Source organism: Scyliorhinus torazame, chromosome 4 (assembly GCF_047496885.1).
Source record: "Scyliorhinus torazame isolate Kashiwa2021f chromosome 4, sScyTor2.1, whole genome shotgun sequence".
NCBI classification, from domain to species: domain Eukaryota; kingdom Metazoa; phylum Chordata; class Chondrichthyes; order Carcharhiniformes; family Scyliorhinidae; genus Scyliorhinus; species Scyliorhinus torazame.
Genome location: NC_092710.1, coordinates 318,142,990 through 318,167,375, shown reverse-complemented (window position 1 = coordinate 318,167,375; position 24,386 = coordinate 318,142,990). Strand labels below are relative to the sequence as shown.

The window sequence follows — 24,386 nt, the reverse complement described above, 5'->3', positions numbered from 1 at the left end:
GCTCTGTGGTCAGATTGAACTAAAGTATCTGATTCTAAAGAGAAATGCCGAGGAGTAGAGGAATGGATGGATTGTGCAGAGACTTTGTTCAAAAAGTCTGTCAATCGAGAAGGATTTCGGTTGGAGGAAGAAGAACGAAGAAAATGGACTATATTATTATACCTGTTTGAGGGTGTTGTTTTCTTTAAATGAAAATGTATATTTACTGCGTGCATTTCTTAGTGGATGGTGCAAAAGTGAAAAATGAAACCACCTTGAAGTTGATGGGTTTTTTTCTTGGTGGGAGGTGTCATGTGAGAGTACCTTTAAGACATGGATGTTTAAGCAATGTACCTTTAAGAAAACGGTGATGTCAGAGAGTGGGTGGAGCTGGGCTTTAGGTCAGCCATTTTGAGGTTTCAGTTTTGAAAAAGAGCTTGTATGTGTCTGGGTGTTTCCAGAGAGCTGCAGTTTTAAAAAGCAGCTTGTGTGTGTCTGTGTGTTTCCAGAGAACTGCAGTTTGGAGAAAAAGAGCTTGGCGAGTGTCTGTGATTGCAGTGAGCTGGATCTCTGCCATGTAAGACTATCTCTGGATTATTTGGGTGGTTTAAACTCATAATTGTAAAGCCTTTAACCTGATGTGATTCTGTTTAAAGGTGTTAAGTCTCTTGGAAGTTTGAAGGAACATTTTGAGGAATTATTTATTGTTGCAAGATTTTCCGAGTTATCTTTGAAGTAAGGGGTGTTAAGAGATCGAATGTTTATTTAAGATGTTAAGTTGAGTTCATGGAATAAACATTGTTTTGTGTTTAAAAACCCACGCGTCCATAATTGTAATCCCACCCCTAGGGTACAAGCCGTGTGCTAGGAAAAGCAACAAATACATTAAAGGGAGAGGTTGGTTGAACTACATGATAGGGTTCTGAAAAATCCTCGCCCATAACAATACGCATCTACCCAATAACGTGGGCAGTTACCGCACTGTCTGTGGAGTCTGCACGTTTTCCCCTTGTCTGCTTGAGTTTCCTGCAGGTGCTCTGGTTTCCTCCCACAAGTCGTAAAAGACGTGCTGTTAGGTGAATTGGACATTCTGAATTCTCCCTCGGTGTACCCGAACAGGTGCCGGAATGCGGCGACTAGGGGCTTTTCACAGTAACTTCATTGAAGTGTTAATGTAAGCCTACTTGTGATAATAATAAAGATTGTTATTATTATCTATCATAAAAAACAGGACAAATCCTATCAGAGCAATTACCTTTGCATCAATCTACTCAACAATCATCAGCAAAGTGACGGACAATGTCTTCAGCACAGCTATAATACAGCACCTACACAGAAATAACCTGCTTACTGACATTCAGTTTGCGTGCTGCCACAGTCCCTCAGCCCCCCACTTCATTATTGTCCTGATCCAAGCATGAACAAAACAGTTGAATTCCAAAAGAAAAAGAACTGAATTCTAAAGGTTGAGATGAGAGTGACTGCTTTTAACATTAAGAAGCATTTGACGAGTGTGGCATCAAGGAGCCCCGAGGAGCCCTGGCAAAATTAAAGTCAATGGGAATCAGGTGGAACATTTTCCACTGCTTGGAAGCACAAGGAAGATGGTTGTGGTTGTTCAAGCTCAATCATCTCAGCCCAAGGATATAGCTGCAGGAGCTCTTCAGAGTAATGACCTCGACTCAACCAGCTTCTGCAGCTTCATCAATCCCTCTCCCCCATTGTAAAGTCAGAAGTGTTTGCTGATGATTGCCATGTTCAGCAACATTTGGCATTCCTTCCTGTACTGTACTTTTCTTTGTTCTTTGTTCAATAAGGACGGTGTCCACACGCTGCAAGATCTGTACAACATTCGGGTCTGGGCTGATTTGTTGCAAGCACCATTCATGCCACACAAGTGCCAGACAATGACCATCTCTAACAAGAGAAAAGCTAACCATTTCCTCTTGACATTCAACAGCATAACTAACACTGATTCTCCAGCTATCAACATACAGGGGGTCATACCATTGACCGGCCACATAATGGCACAGTCAATGACACCTTCCATCACTTTGCTGGCGATCGGGAGTACTCAGATGGGGCGGCAATTGGTCAGATTAGATTTGTCCTTCATTTTGTGAACAGGACATACCTGGGCAATTTTCCATATAGTTGGCTGGATATCAGTGTCATATTGGCACAGGCTTTCTTTGGCTTTGGCAGATCCTCAGGTTGTGAAAGACGCTATATAAATGCAAGTTTTTCTTTTGAAAGTGAAGACGAGCAATGCGGTGCTATAACTGTACTGATGGTATATAACTGGGTTTGTGCAATCGTTAGAGAAAGTAAACATTAAATTGTTTTACCATGTGTACAATGATTCGTTGAGCAATTCACATGATGTATCCAGAGTTATTTTCTCTCGCAATCAGCAATTTATTGGTAGGTAAACGGGAGATGTCATAAAAACGGAGAGAGACAAAGGTGCCTGCTGATATAAAGCAGCCATGGGTGGTTGGATGATCATTCAGCACAACTGATTCTCTGAGCTGACGGGTTGCCTGGCTGTTTGAGTGGCGCTGATTCAAGTAATGGGGCACCAGACAGCAAATATTTTGGTTTTAACTCTTTCCCTGCAATTAATTCAAGGTAGGGTTTTCCTCGACTTTTGCTGTTAAGCTTAATAGTGTTTAATGCATGAAGACTTGCAATTTTGATAAATCCATGAAGGAATTCAGGAGGAGCCCCGATATTCAAGGAGTGATTAGAATGTGCTATAATATGGGTTTGTACTGATACATTTAAGGGGAATCATAGAATTTACAGTGCAGAAGGAGGCCATTCGGCCCATCGAGTCTGAACCGGCCCCTGCACCCCACTTAAGCCCATCCTATCCCTGTAACCCAACCCAACCCTTTTGGACACTAAGGGCAATTTATCATGGCCAATTCACCTAACCTGCACATCTTTGGACTGTGGGAGGAAACCGGAGAACCCGGAGGAAACCCCACGCAGACACGGGGAGAACGTGCAGACTCCGCACAGACAGTGACTCAAGCTGGGAATCGAACCTGGGACCCTGGTGCTGTGAAGCCACTGTGCTAACCACTCGATAAGGGGCTGGTTTAGCACACTGGGCTAAATAGCTGGCTTTTAAAGCAGACCAATGCAGGCCAGCAGCACGGTTCAATTCCCGTACCAGCCTCCCTGAACAGGCGCCGGAATGTGGTGACGAGGGGCTTTTCACAGTAACTTCATTTGAAGCCTACGCGTGACAATAAGCGATTTTCATTTTCATTTCATTTCCAAGTACACAAATGAGAGTGGAATAGCAGGACTTGTTGATGGGGTTAATTACAGTAGGTTAGGAGGAGGCTCACTGGAACTTAAACACTGGTATGGATCACTGGTTGGTTTGTGAACTGTCAATTCTGTGTCGTTCAATGTATCATTGAAAAGGCTGAAGCAATCGATTTTAGCCCCCGCCACAAACTTGATTGACAACCCAATGACTCAATTCCCATCCCAGGCACAGCTGCTAGCTGAAAACTCTTCACAATCTCAGCATCCTATTTAACCTTGGGATGACCTCTGCTCTCCATCATCGAGGTCATCTCGAGAAAATTCCGTCCTTAGAAGGGGTCAAAATTGATCAGGGGAAAGTGTTGAATAGACTGTCGGTACTCCCGAGTCTGGACATTTTCCCCCTGTCTGCGTGGGTTTCCTCCGGTTTCCTCCCACAAATCCCGAAAGACGTGCTGTTAGGTGAATTGGACATTCTGAAATCTCCCTCTGTGTACCCGAACAGGTGCGGGAGTGTGGCTACTAGGGGCTTTTCACAGTAACTTCATTGCAGTGTTTATGTAAGCCTACTTGTGATAATAATAAAGATTATTATTATTACTGAACGTTGACAAGGCACGAGGACTGGATCCAAGGATCTAAAAGGAATAGAGAATGGAAATTCAGGGACGAAGGACATAATCGTCCAGCCTTCTCCAGTCTCAGGGGAGGTGCCAGAGGACTGGAGAATTGCAAACGTTACGCACTTTTTGAAAAAGCATTTCATGGACAACTCCAGAAATTACAGGCCAGTCAGTTTAACATCAGCAGCGGGCAAGAATCTAGAAACAATCATTTGGGTTAAAGAATTAGTAGTCACATCGAAAAATGTGGGTTGATTGGAAGAGCCAGCCTGAATTTCTATACTGGAAATCGTGTTTAGCTAGCTTATGTTTTGAGGAGATAACAGGTTGATAAGGGTAATGCTGTTGATGTGGCATACATGGACCTCCGGAAGACATTTAATACAGTGTCACACAAAACAAATTATAGCTCATGGAATAAAAGGTACAGTAGTAACATGGATACAAAATTGATTGAATAATAGAAAACAGAGAGTAATGGTCAATGGATAGTTTTCAGACTGGAGGAAGGTTTGTAGTAGTCTTCCCCAGGTGTCAGTATTGGAACTCTTGCTTTTCCTGATATATATATATTAATGATCTAGATCTTGGTGTGCAAGGGACAATTTCTAAGTTTGTGGATGGCACAAGACTTGGAAGTTTTGTAAACTGTGAAGACAACAGTGGAGAACTTCAGAAGGATATATATAACCATCTTGGTGGTGTGGCAGGTAGGGGGCAGATGAAGTTCAATGCGGAACAGAGTGAGGTGGTGCATTTTGATAGGAAGAACATGGAGAGACAATTTAAAATAAGGAGTAAAATTCTCAAAGGAGCAGAGGGACCTGGGTATATACGTGCATAGATCATTGAAGGTGGCAGGATAGGTGGAGAGAGTAGTTAATAAAGCATATAGTATTTGGAGCTTTACTAATAGGGGCATAAGGTACAAGAATAAGGAGGTTCTGCTGAACTTGTACAAGACACTAGTTAGGCCTCAGCTGGAATATTGTGTATAGTTTTCGGTGCCACACTATAGGAAGGATGTGAATGCACTGGAGAGAGAGCAGAAGAGGTTTACAAGAATGGTTCCAGGGATGTGAAACTTCAGTGATGAGGAAGGATTGGAGAGGTTCGGACTGTTCTCCTTGGAGAGAAAAAGGCGGAGAGGAGATTTGATAGAGATGTTCAAAATCATCAGGAGGCTGGACAGAGTAGATAGGGAGAAACTGTTCCGGCTCGTAAAAGGATCAAGGAGAGGGCACAGATTTAAAGCGATTTGCAAAAGAAGCAAATGTGATATGAGAAAAGTTTTATCACACCGAGAATGGTTTGGGTCTGGAATGCACTGACTGGAAGTGTGGTGGAGGCGCGTTCAATTGAGGCAGCCAAGAGGATATTAGATGATTATTTGAGTGGGAACAATGTCCAGGGGTATGGGATAAGGCAGGGGAATGACACAAGTCGTGATGCTCGTTTGGAGACACCCAGGTTTCTGGGTTCAGGGACCTACTCCAGAGTTTGAGCTCCCAGAACCAAGGTTTACACTCTAGCACTGGACTGAGGAAGTGCTGCATTTAAGAGGAAGAATGGAAGAGGAGGATGTTTTGATGCGGTTTGGTGATGGGAGGACGCTTGTGTGGGTGGCATAAATGCTGGCATAGTCTTGTTGGCCAAATGCCAGTTCCCAAGTTGCAGCCTCAATCTACCCCTGTGTGGTGTTCCACATAGAAACATTGACCAGACCTGAAGGTGGATTCAAATGGTTGAGGGCCTTCACAAGGTGCCAACTGGTGAGAATGAGAGAGCACAGCTCATGATAAACAGAGTGCTGAAGATGCTGTAACCGTCAACTTGGAAATTGGCATTAATGCAACTACTTTATGGGCCGATATAAGTGACTTGTCAATTTAAACAGTGCGATCTACTCTGCCCTTTCATCGATTCAGTATGGAGTCCAAGCCAATAGAAAACCAATGCTTTCATTTCCACCAGTAGATAAAGAATGGCAAAGTTGAAAAATAGCCATTCACTCCATTGAACTCACCTCTTTATTGACTATTTCTTCCATCATTAATGGGTGCTAACCTCTTTTCCAAATCCCAGATTTGTTTTTGTGTCTCTACCTACATCGCTTCGGAGATTGATCCAAACATCAATTGCTTGTTGAGGGATCTCTTTTAGAATTTCTTCCCGAAATCTCTTTTAAATGGACTTTTTGCTCTTTTAGCTTCTGCCCTTCGGTTCGACATTCCTGATTAGGAACAAGCTGAGTGTGTGATGGAGTCACTGAGCATCTTTCTCCACAGGCTCTACAGAGAATCTGACTGAAAGGGAGCAGATCGGAGAGAAGAAGAATGGCATTGACCTGGTGGGAGGCAGAAAGGTAAGAATGTAACTCGAGCTGGATCAGCTCCTTTCCTTAACTTGGGATTTTCTGTGCACTTAATGAGATTCCATTAAATTCCTATTTTAGGGAGGTGGTGCCTCTTCCTGCTGCTAAATTAAATTGAGTGATCAAATATTCAAGGTCAGATTGTGAGTGTGACAGGGATGGGTGACTAGGCGGCACAGAGGTTAGCACTGCTGCCCCACAGCACCAGGAACCCAGGTTCGATTCTGGCCTTTGGTGACTGTCTGTGCAGAGTTTCTCCCTGTATCTGCGTGGGTTTCCTCCGGGTGCTCCAGTTTTCTCCCACAGTCCAAAGATGTGCAGGTTAGGTGGATTGGCCATGCTATGTTGCCCTTCGTGTCCAAAAAGATTAAGTGTGGTTACTGGGTTACAGGGATAGGGTGGAGGTGTGGGCTCGAGTGGGGTGCTCTTTCCAAGGGCCGGTGCAGACTCGATGGGCCGAATGGCCTCCTTCTGCATTGTAAATTCTATGCCTATGTTTCGGGGTGTGTGGAGACTGTGTGGGGTGGTGCTTCTCACACCGAGCTTTGTCAATGACCACACAAATCAGTACTGGACCAAGACCAGCATTTCGTTCCTGGAGACCAAATTCTAGGAGCAATTTCGCTCACTAACTATCTTTACTCAACAAACAGGAAAAAGATGGAAAAATCTTGAACTATTTATAACCATTGTCCGGTTGACAGAAACTCACTTAAAGCAACTCCTCATATGAGTCTGGTTGGATTGTTCGAAGAGAATAAAGTTTGATTGCATCCTCATCCAGCCTCCAGTCGGGTGCACTCTCCAGTTAGGGATGCTAATTAATGATCATGAATTAAGGCAAACCCTGACCGGTTACCTTCTTTTGCTTTGCCTGGAAGATGCTGAGGCTAATTGTGAGATTTGCTGAGATCAGCTAGCCCATGGAGAAATTGAGTTAAAGACCTCTCGATCTTCTCTGGGGAGGTGGGTTCTTCCCTGGGCGGCACCATGACCAGCACTTGGATGTGGTGACAGAAAGTTGTTGGTGTGTTGTGCTCTAGGGTGGCATGGTGGTTAGAACTTGACCCACCCAGAATCAGGTACCCCGGTACAATTCCAGCCTTGGGTGACTGTCTGTGTGGAGTTTGCACATTCTCCCCGTGTCTGCATAGGTTTCCTCCGGGTTCTCCGGATTCCTTCCACAGTCCAAGGTGGTTTTACGGGGATAGGGTGGGACAGTGGGCCTAGTAAGGTGCTCTTTCAGAGGGTCGGTGTAGACTCGATGGGCCGAATGGCCTCCTCCTGCACTGTAGGGGTTCTGTGGATGGGCTTCGTTAGCTAGGTCAGTATTCATTGTCCATCCTTAATTGCCCGTGAGTGACGGATGGTAAGCTGCCTTCTTGAATCGATACAGTTCCTGAGGCATCGGGAGGGAGTTCCAGGATTTTGACCCAGTGACAGTGAAGGAACTGCGATATATTTCCAAGTCAGGATGGTGAGTGACTTGCAGGGAAACTTGCAGGTAGTGCTGTTCCCATGCATTAGTTGCTATTGTCCTTCTAGATGGCAGTGCTTGTGGGTTTGGAAGGTGCTGCTTAAGGAACCTTGGCGAGTTCCTGTCGTGCATCTTGTCGATGGTACACACGGCTGCCACTGTTCGTCAGTGGTGGAGGGAGGAAGTCAATGTTAGTGGAAGGTGTGCCAAACAAATGGGCTGCTTTGTCCTGGTCCTAGTTCCCTATTGCACCTGCAGCTAGCTGCAACCCTCCTCTACATCTCTGCTGTTTTGATGGCCTAGTGATATGACAGGTCTAACTGTAGATCCTTTTCTCTTGAAGAGTTTTGCAGGGCCTGCTGGGATCGGTTGCAGCGAAGGCACATTTTCCAGCTCACCATCCAATTCGGGTAAGTGTAAGTGGATACAGTCAGGAAGAGGGAACAATGAAAAATAATGGGAGAAATGAGAGAATTGGGTGTTGTTCCCCATAAAGTAGAGAAGGTTAACAGGAGGTACCCTAAATGATGAGGGGTATTGATAGAGTAAGTAAAGCAAAATTGTTTCCAGTTATTGTGTTATTATATTGATATTCCTCAGTCTTATTTACCATACTAGGCACAAGGCACCAATTGCTCAGATAGGATTGGGTAAGCGTGTTTTGGGTTTATTGATTAAAACTAGGCACATGAGAACAGTTATACATAGGTATAAAGGTGCAAGGCAACAGGGCTATTTGTGCACGTGTGCGTGCACTGCTCAGTGCAAAAGCAAAACTAAGACTGGATCAGAGGACAGACCTTTCTTCTGGTGCTGACATCCCTCAAATGCAAATTGCAACATCACTGGCAAGAGCGGTGGTAACCAGAGGACACAGATTTCAGACTCTAAGCAAAAAAACAGAAGGATGAGGAGAACTATTTTACCAAGAGAGTTGTTATAATCTGGATTGCACTGTCTGAAAGGGTGGTGGAAGCAGATTCAATCGTAACTTTCAAGAGGAAATTGGATATATAATTAAAAGGCAAAGATGTTGCAAGGGTGGGATTGAGAGCTGGATGGCACAGACATGATGTGTTGAATGGCCTCCTTCTGTTTTCTGTGTACAATTCCATGAGTGAAGCTAATGCTCAAGATCTGAAATATGACAGAAAAGTGTTGGCTAATGGATAGAGTCTCCACCTGGTTCTGATAGGGAAAGGGTCAAGATCCGTGGGCTAAACTTCATCAGAATTCACATGGTTAAGATGAAGAAACCTCTCAGGAGGGGATAGGATGTTTTACTATGGAGGAGGCACTGTATTAATGCACGTTGTTATTGTCACTGAAGACATGTCAGGACATGCCTAAGAGAACAAAGACGTGAGGGCATTGGTAAAAGTTCCATTATCAAGAAGCAGTTAATCATTTGAATTGCCAATTAACAGATGGTGAAAGTTTGGAAAGAGAATAAAGAGTTTATTAAGCGTGACAGAGAGGCAACATTGAAATAAAGTGTAGGGTCAGCTCAAAAGGCCTGGGAAACAATGGGGCCAGTTTTAATTGTTGGATACTTTTGGGGAAGCGGGTTGTGAGAATGGTTTAATCTTACTTACCCACCCTGTATCGACCAAATGAAGGGCGGGATTCTCCGAGTGTTTTTTGGTGGCGCGCTGTTCGCTGGCGTCGAGATTTTCTGTTCCCGCCGCATGTCAAAGGCCATTGATGCCACCCCACGCCACTGGGAAACCCGCAGGTGGGGGTGCGCTGCCAACGGGAAAAGGGAATCCCAACGGCCGTAAAATTCCTGCGGAGGTATTCTGCCATGGGACTTGTTTGTGATAGTTTTATTAACCTGAATGTAACTGCCAATTACCAGTAAAATATCAATGCACCACACACACAGGTATAAACTGTACAACGTCTGACCCCAGAACATAAAGGAAGTCAATATTCCCCGTGAGTTCTACCTGGGCATATTTTTCCTGATATTGGGGTGTTGTACATGCCTTGGATAGTTAGCAATTACTCCCCCCATTTTGCTGTCAACTTCAGCACCACTCTATGCTGGAGGGATGCAAATCTTTGTTCTTATCTTATCGCAGAGATTTTATATACCCAGCCTGGAGCCATAATGACCTCAAGGCTCTCACAAGATGTTTGATAGGGGCTGTTTAGCACAGGGCTAAATCGCTGGCTTTGAAAGCAGACCAAGGCAGGCCAGCAGCACGGTTCAGTTTCCGTAACAGCCTCCCCGAACAGGCGCCGGAATGTGGCGACTAGGGGCTTTTCACAGTAACCTCATTGAAGCCTACTTGTGACAATAAGTGATTTTCATTTCATTTCATTTCATGTACTGTGCAGATCACACACGAGACTTCCCATTAGTTTTTTTTAAATTTTAGAGTACCCAATTAATTTTTTTCCAATGAAGGGGCAATTTAGCGTGGCCAATCCACCTAACCTGCACATCTTTGGGTTGTGGGGGCGAAACCCACGCAAACACGGGGAGAATGTGCAAACTCCACACAGACAATGACCCAGAGCCGGGATCGAACCTGGGACCTCGGTGCCGTGAGGCAGCAGGGCTAACCCACTGCGCCACCGTGCCGCCCGCGACCTCCCATTAGGTTGATGTAGTTGCGGAGCACCAACCTCTGGCAAGGACTTCTTCTAAACTGACACTTCATTACTGCACTGCAGGAGTGCCATATTGTCAGGGGTGTGCCTCTCAGGTGAAACTTTAAACCCAGTGGCCTGGCCAAAGTTTCTTCAATGAAAGCCATAAAAGTGGAGAGATTGGTAGCAGATTATAAATGATATAATCTCCCAGGTTGCTAGAAGAGAAAGCTTTACACCCCATTAAAAATAACCAATATCTTTTCCAGCTCATTGCTCACATATTTTGGTGTGGATTGGACTAAAACAATGAGGACAGTCTGCTGATCCGTGTCTCCCAAATGTCACATAGAACTCACTATATTTGGCCCTCTAATGCTGTACTGCCAGGTGAATCAGGGCGGAGGGGGCGCGGCAACACATTCTGTCCTGTTGCGTCCTAAAATGGCCGTGCAGATCATATATATATCATACAGAACCCCAATATGAATAAGGGCATGTTGCCTGAAACACCCACTGAGTTCCGTCAAGATAGCCTCTGGAGGATTAGTTTCATTGTTGTCCAACAATTTAAAACGGGTACCTCCCCCTGCCCCATTTCTATCTACCAACCCATGATTAAATCCACCTTGTTGTGTGTAAAAGCTCTCTACATTCCTATCAGCAGCAAACCTGCATATTAAAGTGACATGCGGTCGGGCCAGGATTTTACCTTTGCTTCTTAAACTCTCTGCAGTGCATGCTTTAAGACCTTCGCAGATCAAGGTCGTCGCGGTGATGGGAGATTCGCTAACTGTGAGTAATGTCACTTGATTAAAACGGGCTGGAAATTGGTCTTGTTATTTATGTGCGTTGTGTTGACTGACCATAAGATACTCACTGGCTGTTCCTTTGTAGGTAGAGTCTACACAGCACATTGGACATTTGACAAGGTAAAGGTTACATTTTATCTTCCTGAAAATTGGTGCTTATTTTCTTTTACTCTACCCTTCTCTTTCCACATAAAAGACCCTCGGGTGCCCACAGTTTTATGGCTATGTAATACTGAACTCAGCAAGTGTACAGCAGTTGGCAGCAGTAGCAGTGTGACTAATTTAACTCACCATTGTATCTTGTTCGCCACTCCCATTTGCCAACAACCTGCAGTTGTATTAGCCAACCTGCAACCTCCACCACCTGGAAGGACAAGGCACGCAGTTGCGTGGCAAACCCAACACATCCAGGATTCTCTCTGAGTCGCTCATCATCCTGGCTTGGAACAGTTGCTGGGTCGAAATCTCGGAATTCCCTTCTCAGGAGCATGCAAACAAAAGAATGAGGAGAACAGGCCATTTGGCCCCTCGTGTCTGCTCCGTCATTCGATAAGGCCATGGCTGATCTGACTGCGATCTCAACTCCACATTCTGCCCACCGCTGATAACCTTTGACTCCCTCTTAGTCAAGAATCTAGCTACCTCTGCCTTAAAAATACTCAATGATCCTGCCTTCACAGCCTTTGGGGGAAGATAGTTCCAAAGACTCACGTCCCTCTGAGAGAAAACATTTCCTCCCATCTCCATGTTAAATGGGAGGCCCCTTATTTTCAAACTATGCCCCCCAGTTCCAATTCCTAGGGGACGATTTTCCCAAATGGAGCCCAAGTGTTCGCGCCGTTGTGAACGCCGTCGCGTTTCACGACAGCGTGAACCGGGCTCGGGTTTGACCTATTCTGTCCCCCACAGGGGGCCAGCACGGCGTTGGAGCGGTTCACGCCGCTCCAGCCTCCATTTCCACCGCCAAATGGGCGCCGCGCCAACCCACGCTTGCGCGGGGGACTTCTTTAGCGCGCCGGCCCCGACTCAACATGGCGTCGGTGCTCAGGGGCTGGCCGCACAGGGAAGTAGGCCTGGTGGGGGGGAGGGTCCGGCCCGCCGATCGGTGGACCCTGATCGCGGGCCAGACCCCATTGGAGGCGCCCCCCCCCCCAGTGAAGGAGCCCCCCTCCTCCCCCCACAGGCCACCCCCCAAACGTTCGCAGAGTTCCCGCCGGCAGCGACCGGGGGTGAACGGCGCCGGCAGGACTCTGTCGTATCCGCGTGGCTGCTCGGCCCATCTGGGCCGAAGAATCAGTGGCCCCGCCGATTCCATCCGCACCTCGGAGAATCGCGCGCCAGCATCGGGGCGCGGTTGCGGCGATTCTCCGGCCCGGCGTGGGGCTCAGAGAATCGGCCCCCCTAATTTCTAGTTCCTGTGATGTGCCTCCACCAGATGGACTTCATTGGCCCATGGAGGCAGCTCACCACCACCTTTTCAGGGGCAATGAGGGATGGGAAATTTAAAAAGATTTGCATTTGTATGGTGCCCATCACAACCACAAGACGTTTCAAAGTGTTTCACTTACAAACATATGAGTTAGTAACAGGAATAGGCCACCATACCCCTTAAGCCTGCTCTGCCATTCAATAAGATCATGGCTGGCCTGATTGTAACCTCAAGCCCACAACTGGTTTTGTAGTCAATTAAATACTTTTTGAAGCGTAGCCACGTTGTAATTTAAGAACTGCAGCAGTCAGTTCATTGAATCATAGAATCATAGACTTTCCAGTGCAGAAGGAGGCCAATCGGCCCATCGAGTCAGCACCAGCCCTTGTAAAGAGCACCTACTTAAGCCCAGACCTCCACCCTATCCCCAGTAACCCCACCTAACCTTTTTGGCCACTAAGGGCAATTTACCATGGCCAATCCACCTAACCTGCACATCTTTGGTCGGTGGGGGGAAACCGGAGCACCCGGAGGAGACCTACGCAGACACGGGGAGAGCGTGCAGACTCCGCACAGACGGTGACCCATGTGGGAATGGAACCTGGGACCCTGGAGCTGTGAAGCAACTGTGCTAACCGCTGTGCTACTGTGCTGCAATCAGAACGTTCCCACTAACAGCAATGGGATAATGACCAGATTATCTGTTTTTTGTGATGTTGACTAAGGGATATAAAATTGACCAGGACACTAGGAATAACCCCAGCGTTCTTCCTCTTCTAGCCACCTAATCAGGCACACGGGGCCTCAGTTAAAGCACTCCCAGCACTTGTTGGCTCAGTATTCCACTCGAGTTCGGTCTTGATTTTCTTTGCCCTCATGTTGTGGAGTGGGTCTTGAACAAAGCACCTTGCAGTTCGGAGGCAGGTGTGCTACAGATTGAGCCATAGCTGACACAAATTCCTGCCTCGCTAGTAATGACCCATATTCCAAGAATGAATTTAAAAAGGGGCAATTTTAACTCCTGCACTCAACAGCAAAAAAAAGCATTAAAATCTGGGGGTGATTCCATGACAGATATGGGGCCCGTTTCCAAGAGGATTGCTCACCATGGCTGATCCCTCCAGGTAAAGCTATTGGGAATTCTGCAATTCAATTAATGACACTCCTGCTGTAACGGTCAACTAGCAACTTAAATATGGAAGCTGTGAGAGGACTGTAGCTACACAGCAAGATCCTAAATGTAGGCTGAAAACACGATAAGCAATTGACGTTGCTTCTCAAGCTGACAAGGTTAATGAACCAGCAATGGCATCCGGCCATTTTGCCAATTTCAGAATCTTCTGTTGCTGAAGTTTCCAACAAGCAGCTGACAACTCCATGGCCTTTGCAGAACTGTTCAATTATTCATGGATTGGCGGATAACCGCTGAAATGGAGTGACGAAAATTTCCCTCATTGGGCAGGAGGGATGGATCAGCCAAGGAGGGAATTCCTCTAGTGAGTGGGTTCCATGTCTGTCATGGAAGTCCTAACTTGTATTAATTAATGAGGGTCCCATTCGGGAACTGGAGTGGAAAATGGAGCCCCACCATTTTAACTGCTCCTTTTCCACAAATCAAAGGGGTTAAATTTGTCCCCATGTGAATTCGCTCTCTGGCTAATGGTGTCACTGGCAAGGCCGGCATTTATTTCCCATTCCAAGTTGCCCTTGAGAAGATGACGGTGCTGAGCCATCTTCTTAAACCGCTGCCCTTCATGTGGTAAAGGTGCATTCACAAGTCAGGCTGCTGTTGACCTGGGTTTACCCCCACACTTATTACTCATAAAACCATCAGAGCAGTCCCCATCCTAGGCAAGCCTTGCTTCTATTGGCGAGCAATACCAGGTTGCTCAGGGTTGCTCCAACCCACCAGCCAGCTACCGCCTTCCATCCTCACCAGACAAGCAGCTGACCGCCAGTACTTAAATAAAATTTGGGAATGTTAATGGTTCAGGCACTGGACCCCTTACCTGACATCGCAAAATCTGGAAGGACCTGAAAACAGGCTATATTGGGAGCTGGCGCCCTGGGTAGCAATTTGAATAAAACTTTTTTACTGTTTATTTTTCATTTTATTTTAACTAAGACCCAAAATCCATAAAATCCCTAAATTCGACACACGTCTGGTCATGAGCTTCCAGGAGCTTCCAAGTCTGGTCATGAGATTCGGGGTCACCGGTACATGTATGTCAATTATACATGGGTGTATAATTAATAAAGCTGCTGCATGGTCTAGTTAGGAGGTGTGTACTTGAAATCTTTCACTCTGTAAATAAATGTAAGAATGTGTAAAAATTGATTTGAGGATTATCCTTCACTAACTGGCCTTCTGAACTATAAGAGGAATTCGATGAAAACTGTTTCACAAAGTCAGCAAAGGCCCAGTGGACTGGTTGGCCACCTTGTTTTCTGTACAGTTTTAGGATGGTAATATCATTCTATTTTGTTTGTTTTCTGACTAGCAACGGCGAAGATTCAGATACCCGGATTCCAGGGTCCTTACCAGGTATGTGTAACAGGTATCATCAATGAAATAAATCACCGTCATATTTTCCAGTAAGAAAATTTGTGTGTCAGCCTCGATCTGTTGGCAACGTTCTTGTCTCTGGTCCTGGTTGGAGCCCTGGGCCACCATTTGTCTTCCTCCTTTAGGTGGATATTCCACTGCAGCATTCAAAGGAGTGCTGCATCGTTGGAGGTAGCATCCTTCAGAGAAAATCTTAAATTGAAATCTTCTCCAACTGTTCCATAGATGTTCAAAAATTCCACGGCACAATTTGAAGAAGTGTAGTGAGTTCTCCTGGCCAGAATCCAACCATAACGAAGGGACAGACTAACTGAGCACCCTCCTGTTAATTGTGGGATGCCGGGCAGTACGATGGCACAATGGTTAGCACTGCTGCCTCATGGCGCCGAGGACCCGGGTTCAATCCCGGCCCGGGTCGCTGTCCGTGTGGAGTTTGCACATTCTCCCCGTGTCTGCATGGGGCTCACCCCCGCAACCCAAAAATATGTGCATGATAGGTGGATTGGATTCAGGGGCTAAATTGCCTCTTAATTGGAAAGAAAATAATTGGGTACTCTAAGTTTATTTCCTTTTTTAAAAAAATATTTTTATTCTCCATTTTCACATTTTCGTCAGAATTTACACCCCACCAACAAGCAGTAAACGGTAACAAATACAAAGTCAATCCCCTTATCAACAACAACAATCCCATCCTCCCACCACCCCAAACAACACCCCACCTGACAATATGAGCATCAAATAAAACAAACCCTCCTGCGGTGGGAAAAACAAACGGAAAAAAAAAGAAAAAGGAATCAGGAATCGCCTATGGTCACCATTGACCTATAGAGTCCACCCCCCCCCTAACATTCAATGCCATTCAATCCCCAAAAGAGTACCATAAATGACACCCATGAATTGTAAACCTGTCCCCCCGACTCCTCCCCTCCACTTCCTCTTATAAAACTCCTCCCCCAACCTCTGTTCCTTTCCCCCAACTTTCCGGCTAGACCCATCGGAACCTGTTCTGCCAGGCTCAGATGGCCGCAGCCCCCCCCCCCCCACCTCACTCCCGTTCACTCGCCTATGGTCACCATTGACCTATAGAGTCCACCCCCCCCCTCTCCCCCGGCCAGCGTGGAGGCCCCCGCCTGTCATAATATCCACTCGTGTATATAATGAGATGCAGACAGGCAATGATTGACACATAGGATGACCAGTAAGCATACAACACAGCACAGCCAATCACCAGACAGGACACTACCACTATAAAGCCAGAGGGCACTAGGTTTCCCACGCTCTCGGGACCCAGCTACTGAGACAGTCAGAGTCCACGAACTAACAAGCACAAACACCATGCGGTAGCTAGTAAGTTTGGTCAGGCTATTCCAAGGTCACTAGTCAGATCAGTATTGTGTCGACCCACAGCTGAATATGTACAGCAGTTCATCTAGTTGAATAAAACAGTGTTGGATCTTCTCCTGTGTTAGACGTCTGTTTCTAACTTCCCTGCATCGAGTGCAGTCCACATCTAACCAATCAGCCTAACACATCATGGTACCAGAGTGATATTGATCTTGACGGACCTACCTCGAGTGAATCAGCATCGACCAGCAAGCAACCATTCAGCAAAATGGAAAACATCCAGCCGCCTCCGCAATTCTGCATCTCCGGCAACCTCGGCGCCAACTGGAAAATCTTCAAGCAAAAGTTCCTCTTGTACATCGAGGCCTCCGACCTCGAAGCAGCATCGGATGCCAGGAAGATGGCGCTATTTCTCTCCACCGCGGAGGACCACGCCATCCATATCTACAACTCGCTCACATTCGCTGATGGCGAAGACAAAACAAAATTCAAAACAGTCCTGCTGAAGTTTGACAGCCACGGCGACATTGAGGTGAATGAGAGCTTTGAACGGTACGTTTTCCAGCAGAGGCTTCAGGGTAAGGATGAACCTTTTCAGTCCTTCTTGACCCATCTCCGCATCCTCACGCAGTCATGTAACTATGACCCGACGGCTGATTCCATGATCTGGGTCAGATCGTTTTCGGGGTCCACTCCGACTCCCTGCGGCAGCAGCTCCTTAAAATCAAACAGTTGACCCTCTCTGTCGCTATCGAGACGTGCGTTGTCCATGAGCATACCAAGAATCATTACTCCCACATCAGGGCGGCAGAAACTGCAAAGCTGGCCTCCCACGAGGAGGAACGGGTGCAGGCCATTGCACAGATGCAGGGCCTGCGCATCGAGGAGAGTGGCCGTTTCGCGCGCTTTTCTCGGATCCCTGCGCATGCGCGCCACGACTGAGTGGACGATGAGACCGAAAACCCAACTGCGCAGGTGCTTACGTCGGCCGACCGCACTGCGCATGCGCGATGGCGCACGGATCGCGCTGACGTGAGCGCATGACGTGTCCGAATTGTGGCTCCGCCCACTTAAAGCGGCAATGTCCGGCAAAGACGCCGATGTCCCCAGTGTGGCAAGCTTGGCCACTACGCAGCCCTCTGCAGATCCGCTCCACCGCTCAGCAGCCAGCGATCCCAGCTGCGGCGCAGAACTATACGCTCAATACAACAAGGCATGCCAGATTCTGATCCCGACAGCCCAACAGACCCTGATGCTGAGTGCCTCAAGCCCCATACCGGGTGGGCATCATAACCGCACATGAGCTGGCCTCCACCACACCTGCGCAACGCGTCTCGATCCTCAGTGTGGATCCCAACAATGAGTGGTGCGCTGTCCTCACAGTTAACAAGGCTCGCATTCGATTTAAACTGGACACCGGCGCGTCTGCGAACCTCATCTCACAATCCGACCTCGACAGCATCCGGGCCCGGCCAAGCATTCTTCCACTGGCCTGCCAGCTCCTTGACTACAATGGCAATGCCATAGCTGCCAGTGGCTCGTGTCAACTAGGGGTATCCCGCACCAGCCTCCCCGAACAGGCGCCGGAATGTGGTGACTAGGGGCTTTTCACAGTAACTTCATTGAAGCCTACTCGTGACAATAAGCGATTTTCATTTTCATTTCATTTTTCATTTCAAGGCAACGTTATGATTTGAAATCGTCAGGCCTGACAGGGCGTCGCTGCTCGGTGCTCGCGCCTGCAAGCTCCTGAACCTGGTTCAGCGAGTCCACACCATGTCATCATCACCGGCGATGGCCTCGCCTGATGGAAACGTGCAAGCCGACATAGATGACATCATCACGCAGTACCACAGCGTATTCGATGGAATGGGCACGCTCCCGTACCGATACAAAATACTGCTCAAGCCGAACGCCATCCCGTAATCCATGCACCACGCCGGGTGCCTGCGCCCCTCAAGGACTGTCTGAAAAAGCAACTACAGGACCTCCAAGACCAGGGCATCATCTCGAAGGTCACGGAGCCAACAGACTAGGTCAGCTCTATGGTCTGCGTAAAGAAGCCATCAGGGGAGTTCCGCATTTGCATTGATCCCAAATATCTAAACCGCAACATCATGCGGGAGCACTACCCGATCCGGAAGCGTGAAGAGTTAACCAGTGAGATGGCTCATGCCAAATTCTTCACTAAGCTGGACGCCTCCCGGGGTTTTTGACAAATACAGCTGTGCACGTTCAACACTCCGTTCGGCCGCTACTGTTGCAACTGCGTGCCTTTCGGTATAATATCTACCTCCGAAGTGTTTCATCGCATCATGGAGCAGATGATGGAAGGCATCGAGGGGGTACGAGTATACGTGGACGACATGATCATCTGGTCCACAGCGCCCCAGGAACTCATCGCTCGCCTCAAGCAGGTCTTCCAGTGAATTCATGAACATGGTCTGCAGCTCAACAGGGCCAAATGCTCATTTGGTCAATCTGATATAACGTTTCTAGGCGACCACATCTCGCGGCAGGGTATGCGGCCAGACACCGACAAGGTCTTGGCGATCAACACCATGAAGACCCTGGAGGACAAGAAGGCGGTCCTCCGCTTCCTCGGCATTGTCAACTTTCTCGGGAAATTCATTCCCAACACGGCAACCCACACCACGGCCCTCTGCCATCTCGTCAAGAAGTCAATGGAATTCCAGTGGCTGCCCACGCATGAAGAGGAATGACGTGAGCTGAAGGCAAAGCTCACCACAGCCCCGGTTCTAGCGTTCTTCGACCCAACCAAGGAAACCAAGATATCAACTGATGCAAGCCAGGACGGCATTGGGGCGGTGCTCCTCCAGCGAGATGACTCCTCGTCCTGGGCTCCAGTGGCATATGCCTCCAGGGCCATGACGCCCACTGAGCAACGGTATGCCCAGATCGAAAAGTAGTGTCTGGGTCTCTTGACAGGAATAGTCAAGTTTCATGACTACGTTTACGGCCTGCCGAAATTCACGGTGGAAACGGACCACAGGCCTCTAGTCCACATAATCCAGAAGGATTTAAATGACATGAACCATCGGTTACAGCAAATTCTTCTTTGACTCTGCCACTATGACTTTGAACTTGTCTACACGCCAGGCATAGAGCTGATCATTGCAGCTGCCCTATCCCGGTCCATCACCACACCGTGTGAACAAGGTGACTTTATCTGCCACACAGAAGCACAAGTGCAATTGTGTGCCACCAACCTCCCAGCCTCTGACGAACGGGTGGTCCAAATTCATGAGGAAACGGCCAAGGATCCTTTACTGCAGCGTGTGATGCAGCACCTTACCCATGGCTGGCAGAAGGGACAATGTCCCCAATTCTTTAATATTAAAGACGACCTGAGGTTCGTGGAGGAAATCCTTCTGAAACTCGACAGGATCGTTATTCCTCAAAGCATGCAGGCTATGGTGCTGGGCCAACTCCATGAGGGTCACCTTGGAGTCGAGAAATGCCGACGCAGAGCTCGGGAGACGGTTTACTGGCCGTGCATTAACCAGGATATTGCCAACGCGGTCCTCAACTGCCCCACCTGTCAAAAGTTTCAACCGGATCAACCCAAGGAAACACTGCAACAGCACGAGATCGTGACCTCTCCGTGGTCCAAAGTAGGTGTAGACCTTTTTCACGCCAAGGGGCGTGACTACGTAATCCTGGTCGACTACTTCTCCAGTTACCCAGAAGTGGTGAAACTGTCCGACCTCACGTCGAAGGCGGTAATCAAAGCCTGCAAAGAAACGTTCGCCAGGCACGGGATACCGCTCACGATAATGAGCGACAACGGTCCATGCTTTTACAGCCAAGAATGGTCTGATTTTGCACAGTCCTACAACTTCCGTCACGTTACCTCCAGTCCCCACTACCCGCAATCAAACGGGAAGGCCAAGAAAGGGGTCCATATTGTCAAGCGGTTGTTGTGCAAAGCTGCAGACTGAGGCTCCGACTTTAACCTGGCAATGCTGGCATACAGGGCAACCCCACTGTCCACTGGATTGTCTCCAGCCCAGATGCTCATGAATCACACTCTGAGGACCACAGTTCCAGCCATCCATGTTCCAGACCTTGACCACCTCATGGTACTACAAAAAGTGCAGCAGTCCCGGGCCCAACAGAAGGCCACATATGATGCTCATGCCACGGATTTACCTGAGCTGGATCCAGCCAATCATGTTCGCGTCCAGTTGCCTGAGGGCGGTTGGTCAGTCACAGCAGTTGTTGTCAGACAAGTTGCCCCGAGGTCTTTCATTGTTCGCATGGCTGATGGCTCCCTGCTACGGCGCAACAGACGGGCTTTGCGAAGAGTTCCACACCCACCACCTGACCGCAGTGCTCCGCCGGCTATCATGCTTCCTCCGGACGTACCCTGCCACGAGGCCACCGATTTGCTAGCGATCCTGCCGGCCCACGCGGCCACTGCAATGGCAGCGATCCCACCTCTCCACGTGCAGGCGGCTCCTGATCCACCTCTGCGGCGATCGACAAGAATTTGTTGCCCGCCACAAAGACTGAATCTGTAGACTTAGCTTTTGTAAATTTTTGTGACTGAAACCATCGACTTAACTCTTGTAAATGTTGCTTAGTTTGCCATATATCTGCACTATCGACACCTTCCCATGTATATACGTTTGTTCAATCACCATTTGTATATAGTCAGGCATATATATATATATATATATATATATATAGATACCTCAGTATTTATTTAACTCAAAAAGAAAGGGGGGGAGATGTCATAATATCCACTCATGTATATAATGAGATGCAGGCAGGCAGTGATTGACACATAGGATGACCAGTGAGCATACAACACAGCACAGGTAAGTTGATCACTGTGTCTCTGCCCTTCATTCAGTGCCTCACCTTGCTCCCGCACCTCCGCCACTGCGCTCAATACTGCCACCCTCACCGGGACAATCGCCTCCTTCACCAGCACTTTCAATACCGTCCCCATCTCCTTCCTCATCGCCTCCATGTGTTTTGTGAACTGCCTTTCGAGTTCCGCGGCCATCACCTTAGTCATTTCTTCAGCCGTGGGCAATGCGGCCTCCCCTGGTGCCCCAGCCTCCACTTTTCTTGCCGTCCCCACGGTGACCTTTTCACTCCCCGACGGACTGTCAGCTGCTTTTTTTCACGGCTGATTTTTTACTTGTTTTCGACATTTCCCTTCACCGTGCCTTCTCCCTGCTTTTGCCGCCTCCGTTGCCCCTGGGACGGTGTTAAACCCCGAAAATGCCGTTCCCGACCGGGAGACCTCCAATGTGCGGCTGCCTCCTGCCCGCCATCACCGGACGTTCTCCTAAATTTATTTCTTAAAAATATGCCGCTGGTGCATAACTGTTTGGGAAACAGAGCTAAACACTAGAATAAGCTCTGGATTTTTGTATCACAGAACAGAACAAAGAACAAAGAAAAATACAGCACCGGAACAGGTCCTTCGGCCCTTCAAGCCGATTATGATGCCCGAAGTAAAAAACAAAACCTTATGCCCTTACCCGGTCCATATTCCTTTATTTCCTCCCTATTCATGTACCCATCCAGATGCCTCTTAAATGTTGCTAATGTGCCTGCTTCCACCACATCCTCTGACAGTGCGTTCCAATCACCCACCACTCTCTGAAAAAAAACCTATCCCGCACATCTCCCTTAAACGTTCCCCCTCTCATCTTGAACCTGTGCCCCCTTGTAATTGACACTTCCACCCTTGGAATAAGCTTCTGACTATCCACCTTGTAATTTTGTAGACCTCTATCAGGTCTCCCCTCAGCCTCCGTCTTTCCAGTGAAAACAATCCTAGTTTATTCAACTTCTCCTCATAGCCAACACCCTCGAGACCAGGCAACATCCTGGTGAACCTTCTTTGAACTCTTTCCAAAGCTTCCACGTCCTTCTGATAATGTGGTGACCAGAACTGCACCAAATGCGGCCTAACCCAAGTTTTATACAGCTGCAACAGGATTTCCCAACTCTTGTACTCAGTGCCCCGGCTGATGAAGGCAAGCATGCCATATGCCTCCTTAATCACTTGGCCACCCATGTTGCAACTTTTAGGGAACTGTGGACCTGCACGCCCAGATCCCTCTGTATGTTAACGTTCGTAAGGGTTCTGCCATTTTCAGTATAATTCATACCTAGATTTGATCCTCCAAATGCATCACCTTGCATTTGTCCAGATTAAACTCCATCTGCCATTTCTGTGCACAAGTCTCCAATCTATCTATATCCTGTTGTATCCTCTGACAATCCTCGGCATTATCAGCAACTCTACCGATCTTCGTGTCATCCGCAAACTTACTAATCAGACCACCTACATTTTCCTCCAGATCATTTATATATACTACAAGCAACAGAGGTCCCAGCACTGATCCCTGCGGAACACCACTAGCTACAGATCTCCATTTCGAAAAACACCCTTCCACCGCTACTCTCTGTCTTCTATAACCAAGCCAGTTCTGTATCCATCTAGCCAGCATACCCCGAATCCCATGTGATTTTAGTTTTTGTACCAGTCTGCCATGTGGGACCTTGTCAAATATCTTACTAAAGTCCATATAAACTACATCACTGCCCTTCCCTCATCAATTTTCTTTGTCATCCCTTCAAAAACTCAATCAAGTTGGTGAGACATGACCTTCCCCGTACAAACCATGCTACCTGTCACTAATTATTTCATTTTTCTCCAAATATGCATTTATCCTGTCCCTCAGTATCTTTTCCAAACACTTCCTCACCACTAATGTCAGGCTCATCGGCATATAATTTGCTGGATTATCCCTGCTTCCTTTCTTAAACAAGGTAATAACATTGGCTATTCTCCAGTTCTCTGGAACCTCACCTGTGGTCAAAGAGGATGTGAAGATATCTGTTAAGGCCCCAGCTATTTCTCCCCTTGCCTCCCGGAATAACCTGGGATAGATCCTATCCGGCCCAGAGGACTTGTGTACCTCAATGCAATTTAGGATACCCAACACTTCCTCCTTTGATATATTGATGTTCTCAAGACCATTCACACAACTATCCCTGACCTCAACATCCGTCATGTCCTTCTCCTTGGTGAATACCAATACAGAGTACTCATTCAGGATTTCACCCACTTCTTGTGGTTCCATGCATAACTTCCGTCCATTGTCCTTGAGTGGGCCTACTCATTCTCTTGCTACCCTCTCGCTCCTAATATATGCATAAAAAGCTGTGGTATTCTCCTTGACCATGTTTGCAAAAGACATTTCATGGTCCCTTTCAGCCCTCCTAATTCCATGTTTAAGCCCCTTCCTACTTTCACTGTACTCCTCAAGGGCTTCGTAAGTTTTTAGATGCCTAGTCCTATCGTATGCTTCCTTTTTCCTTTTGACAAAGCTTACAATTTCCCTTGTCATCCATGGTTCCAGAACCTGCCGTTTCTATCCTCCATTTTTGCAGAGACAAGCCTGTCCTGCACTTCAATCAACTGGCCTTTAAAAGCCTCCCACATGTATCAGTTGTTATGCCAGTGTAAGTGTGGCCAGTTTGTCCACTGTGTGGGCGAACTACTGGCCCCAGCTGATCTTTCTGACCTTGGAGGCCTACCACTGTTCTGTGTGGTTAATGGCCTCTGTTTCCCCTGTGCAAAAGTTAATTAAAATTGCCTCAAGCATGCTTTAAAAGGGCACGATAGCATGCACAAGAAATCTGTCACCACAACTGTCCTTTGACTCTTTAAAACTTAACTGATACATCTTGCATTCATAGAAGCAAAGTCCAAAGATGTGCAGGTCAGGTGGATTGGCCATGATAAATTGTCCTTAGTGTCCAGAATTGGCCTTAGTGTTGGGTGGTGTTACTGGGTTATGGTGATAGGATGCAGGTGTGGGCTTGGGTAGGGTGCTCTTTCAAAGA

General features: G+C 47.5%; 1 protein-coding gene across 1 annotated transcript in view; it reads left to right on the top strand.

The window, feature by feature from the left end:
* The first annotated feature begins 2,505 nt into the window (after positions 1-2,505).
* Positions 2,506-24,386, top strand: part of plb1 (phospholipase B1) — a 288,667-nt gene continuing 266,786 nt past the window's right edge. The window contains exons 1-6 of the mRNA XM_072500134.1: positions 2,506-2,610; positions 6,176-6,252; positions 8,082-8,148; positions 11,073-11,131; positions 11,234-11,268; positions 15,079-15,122. Coding sequence (XP_072356235.1) covers positions 2,553-2,610; positions 6,176-6,252; positions 8,082-8,148; positions 11,073-11,131; positions 11,234-11,268; positions 15,079-15,122 — 340 coding nt within the window. The 5' untranslated portion in view covers positions 2,506-2,552. The remainder of the gene's footprint in view (positions 2,611-6,175; positions 6,253-8,081; positions 8,149-11,072; positions 11,132-11,233; positions 11,269-15,078; positions 15,123-24,386) is intronic.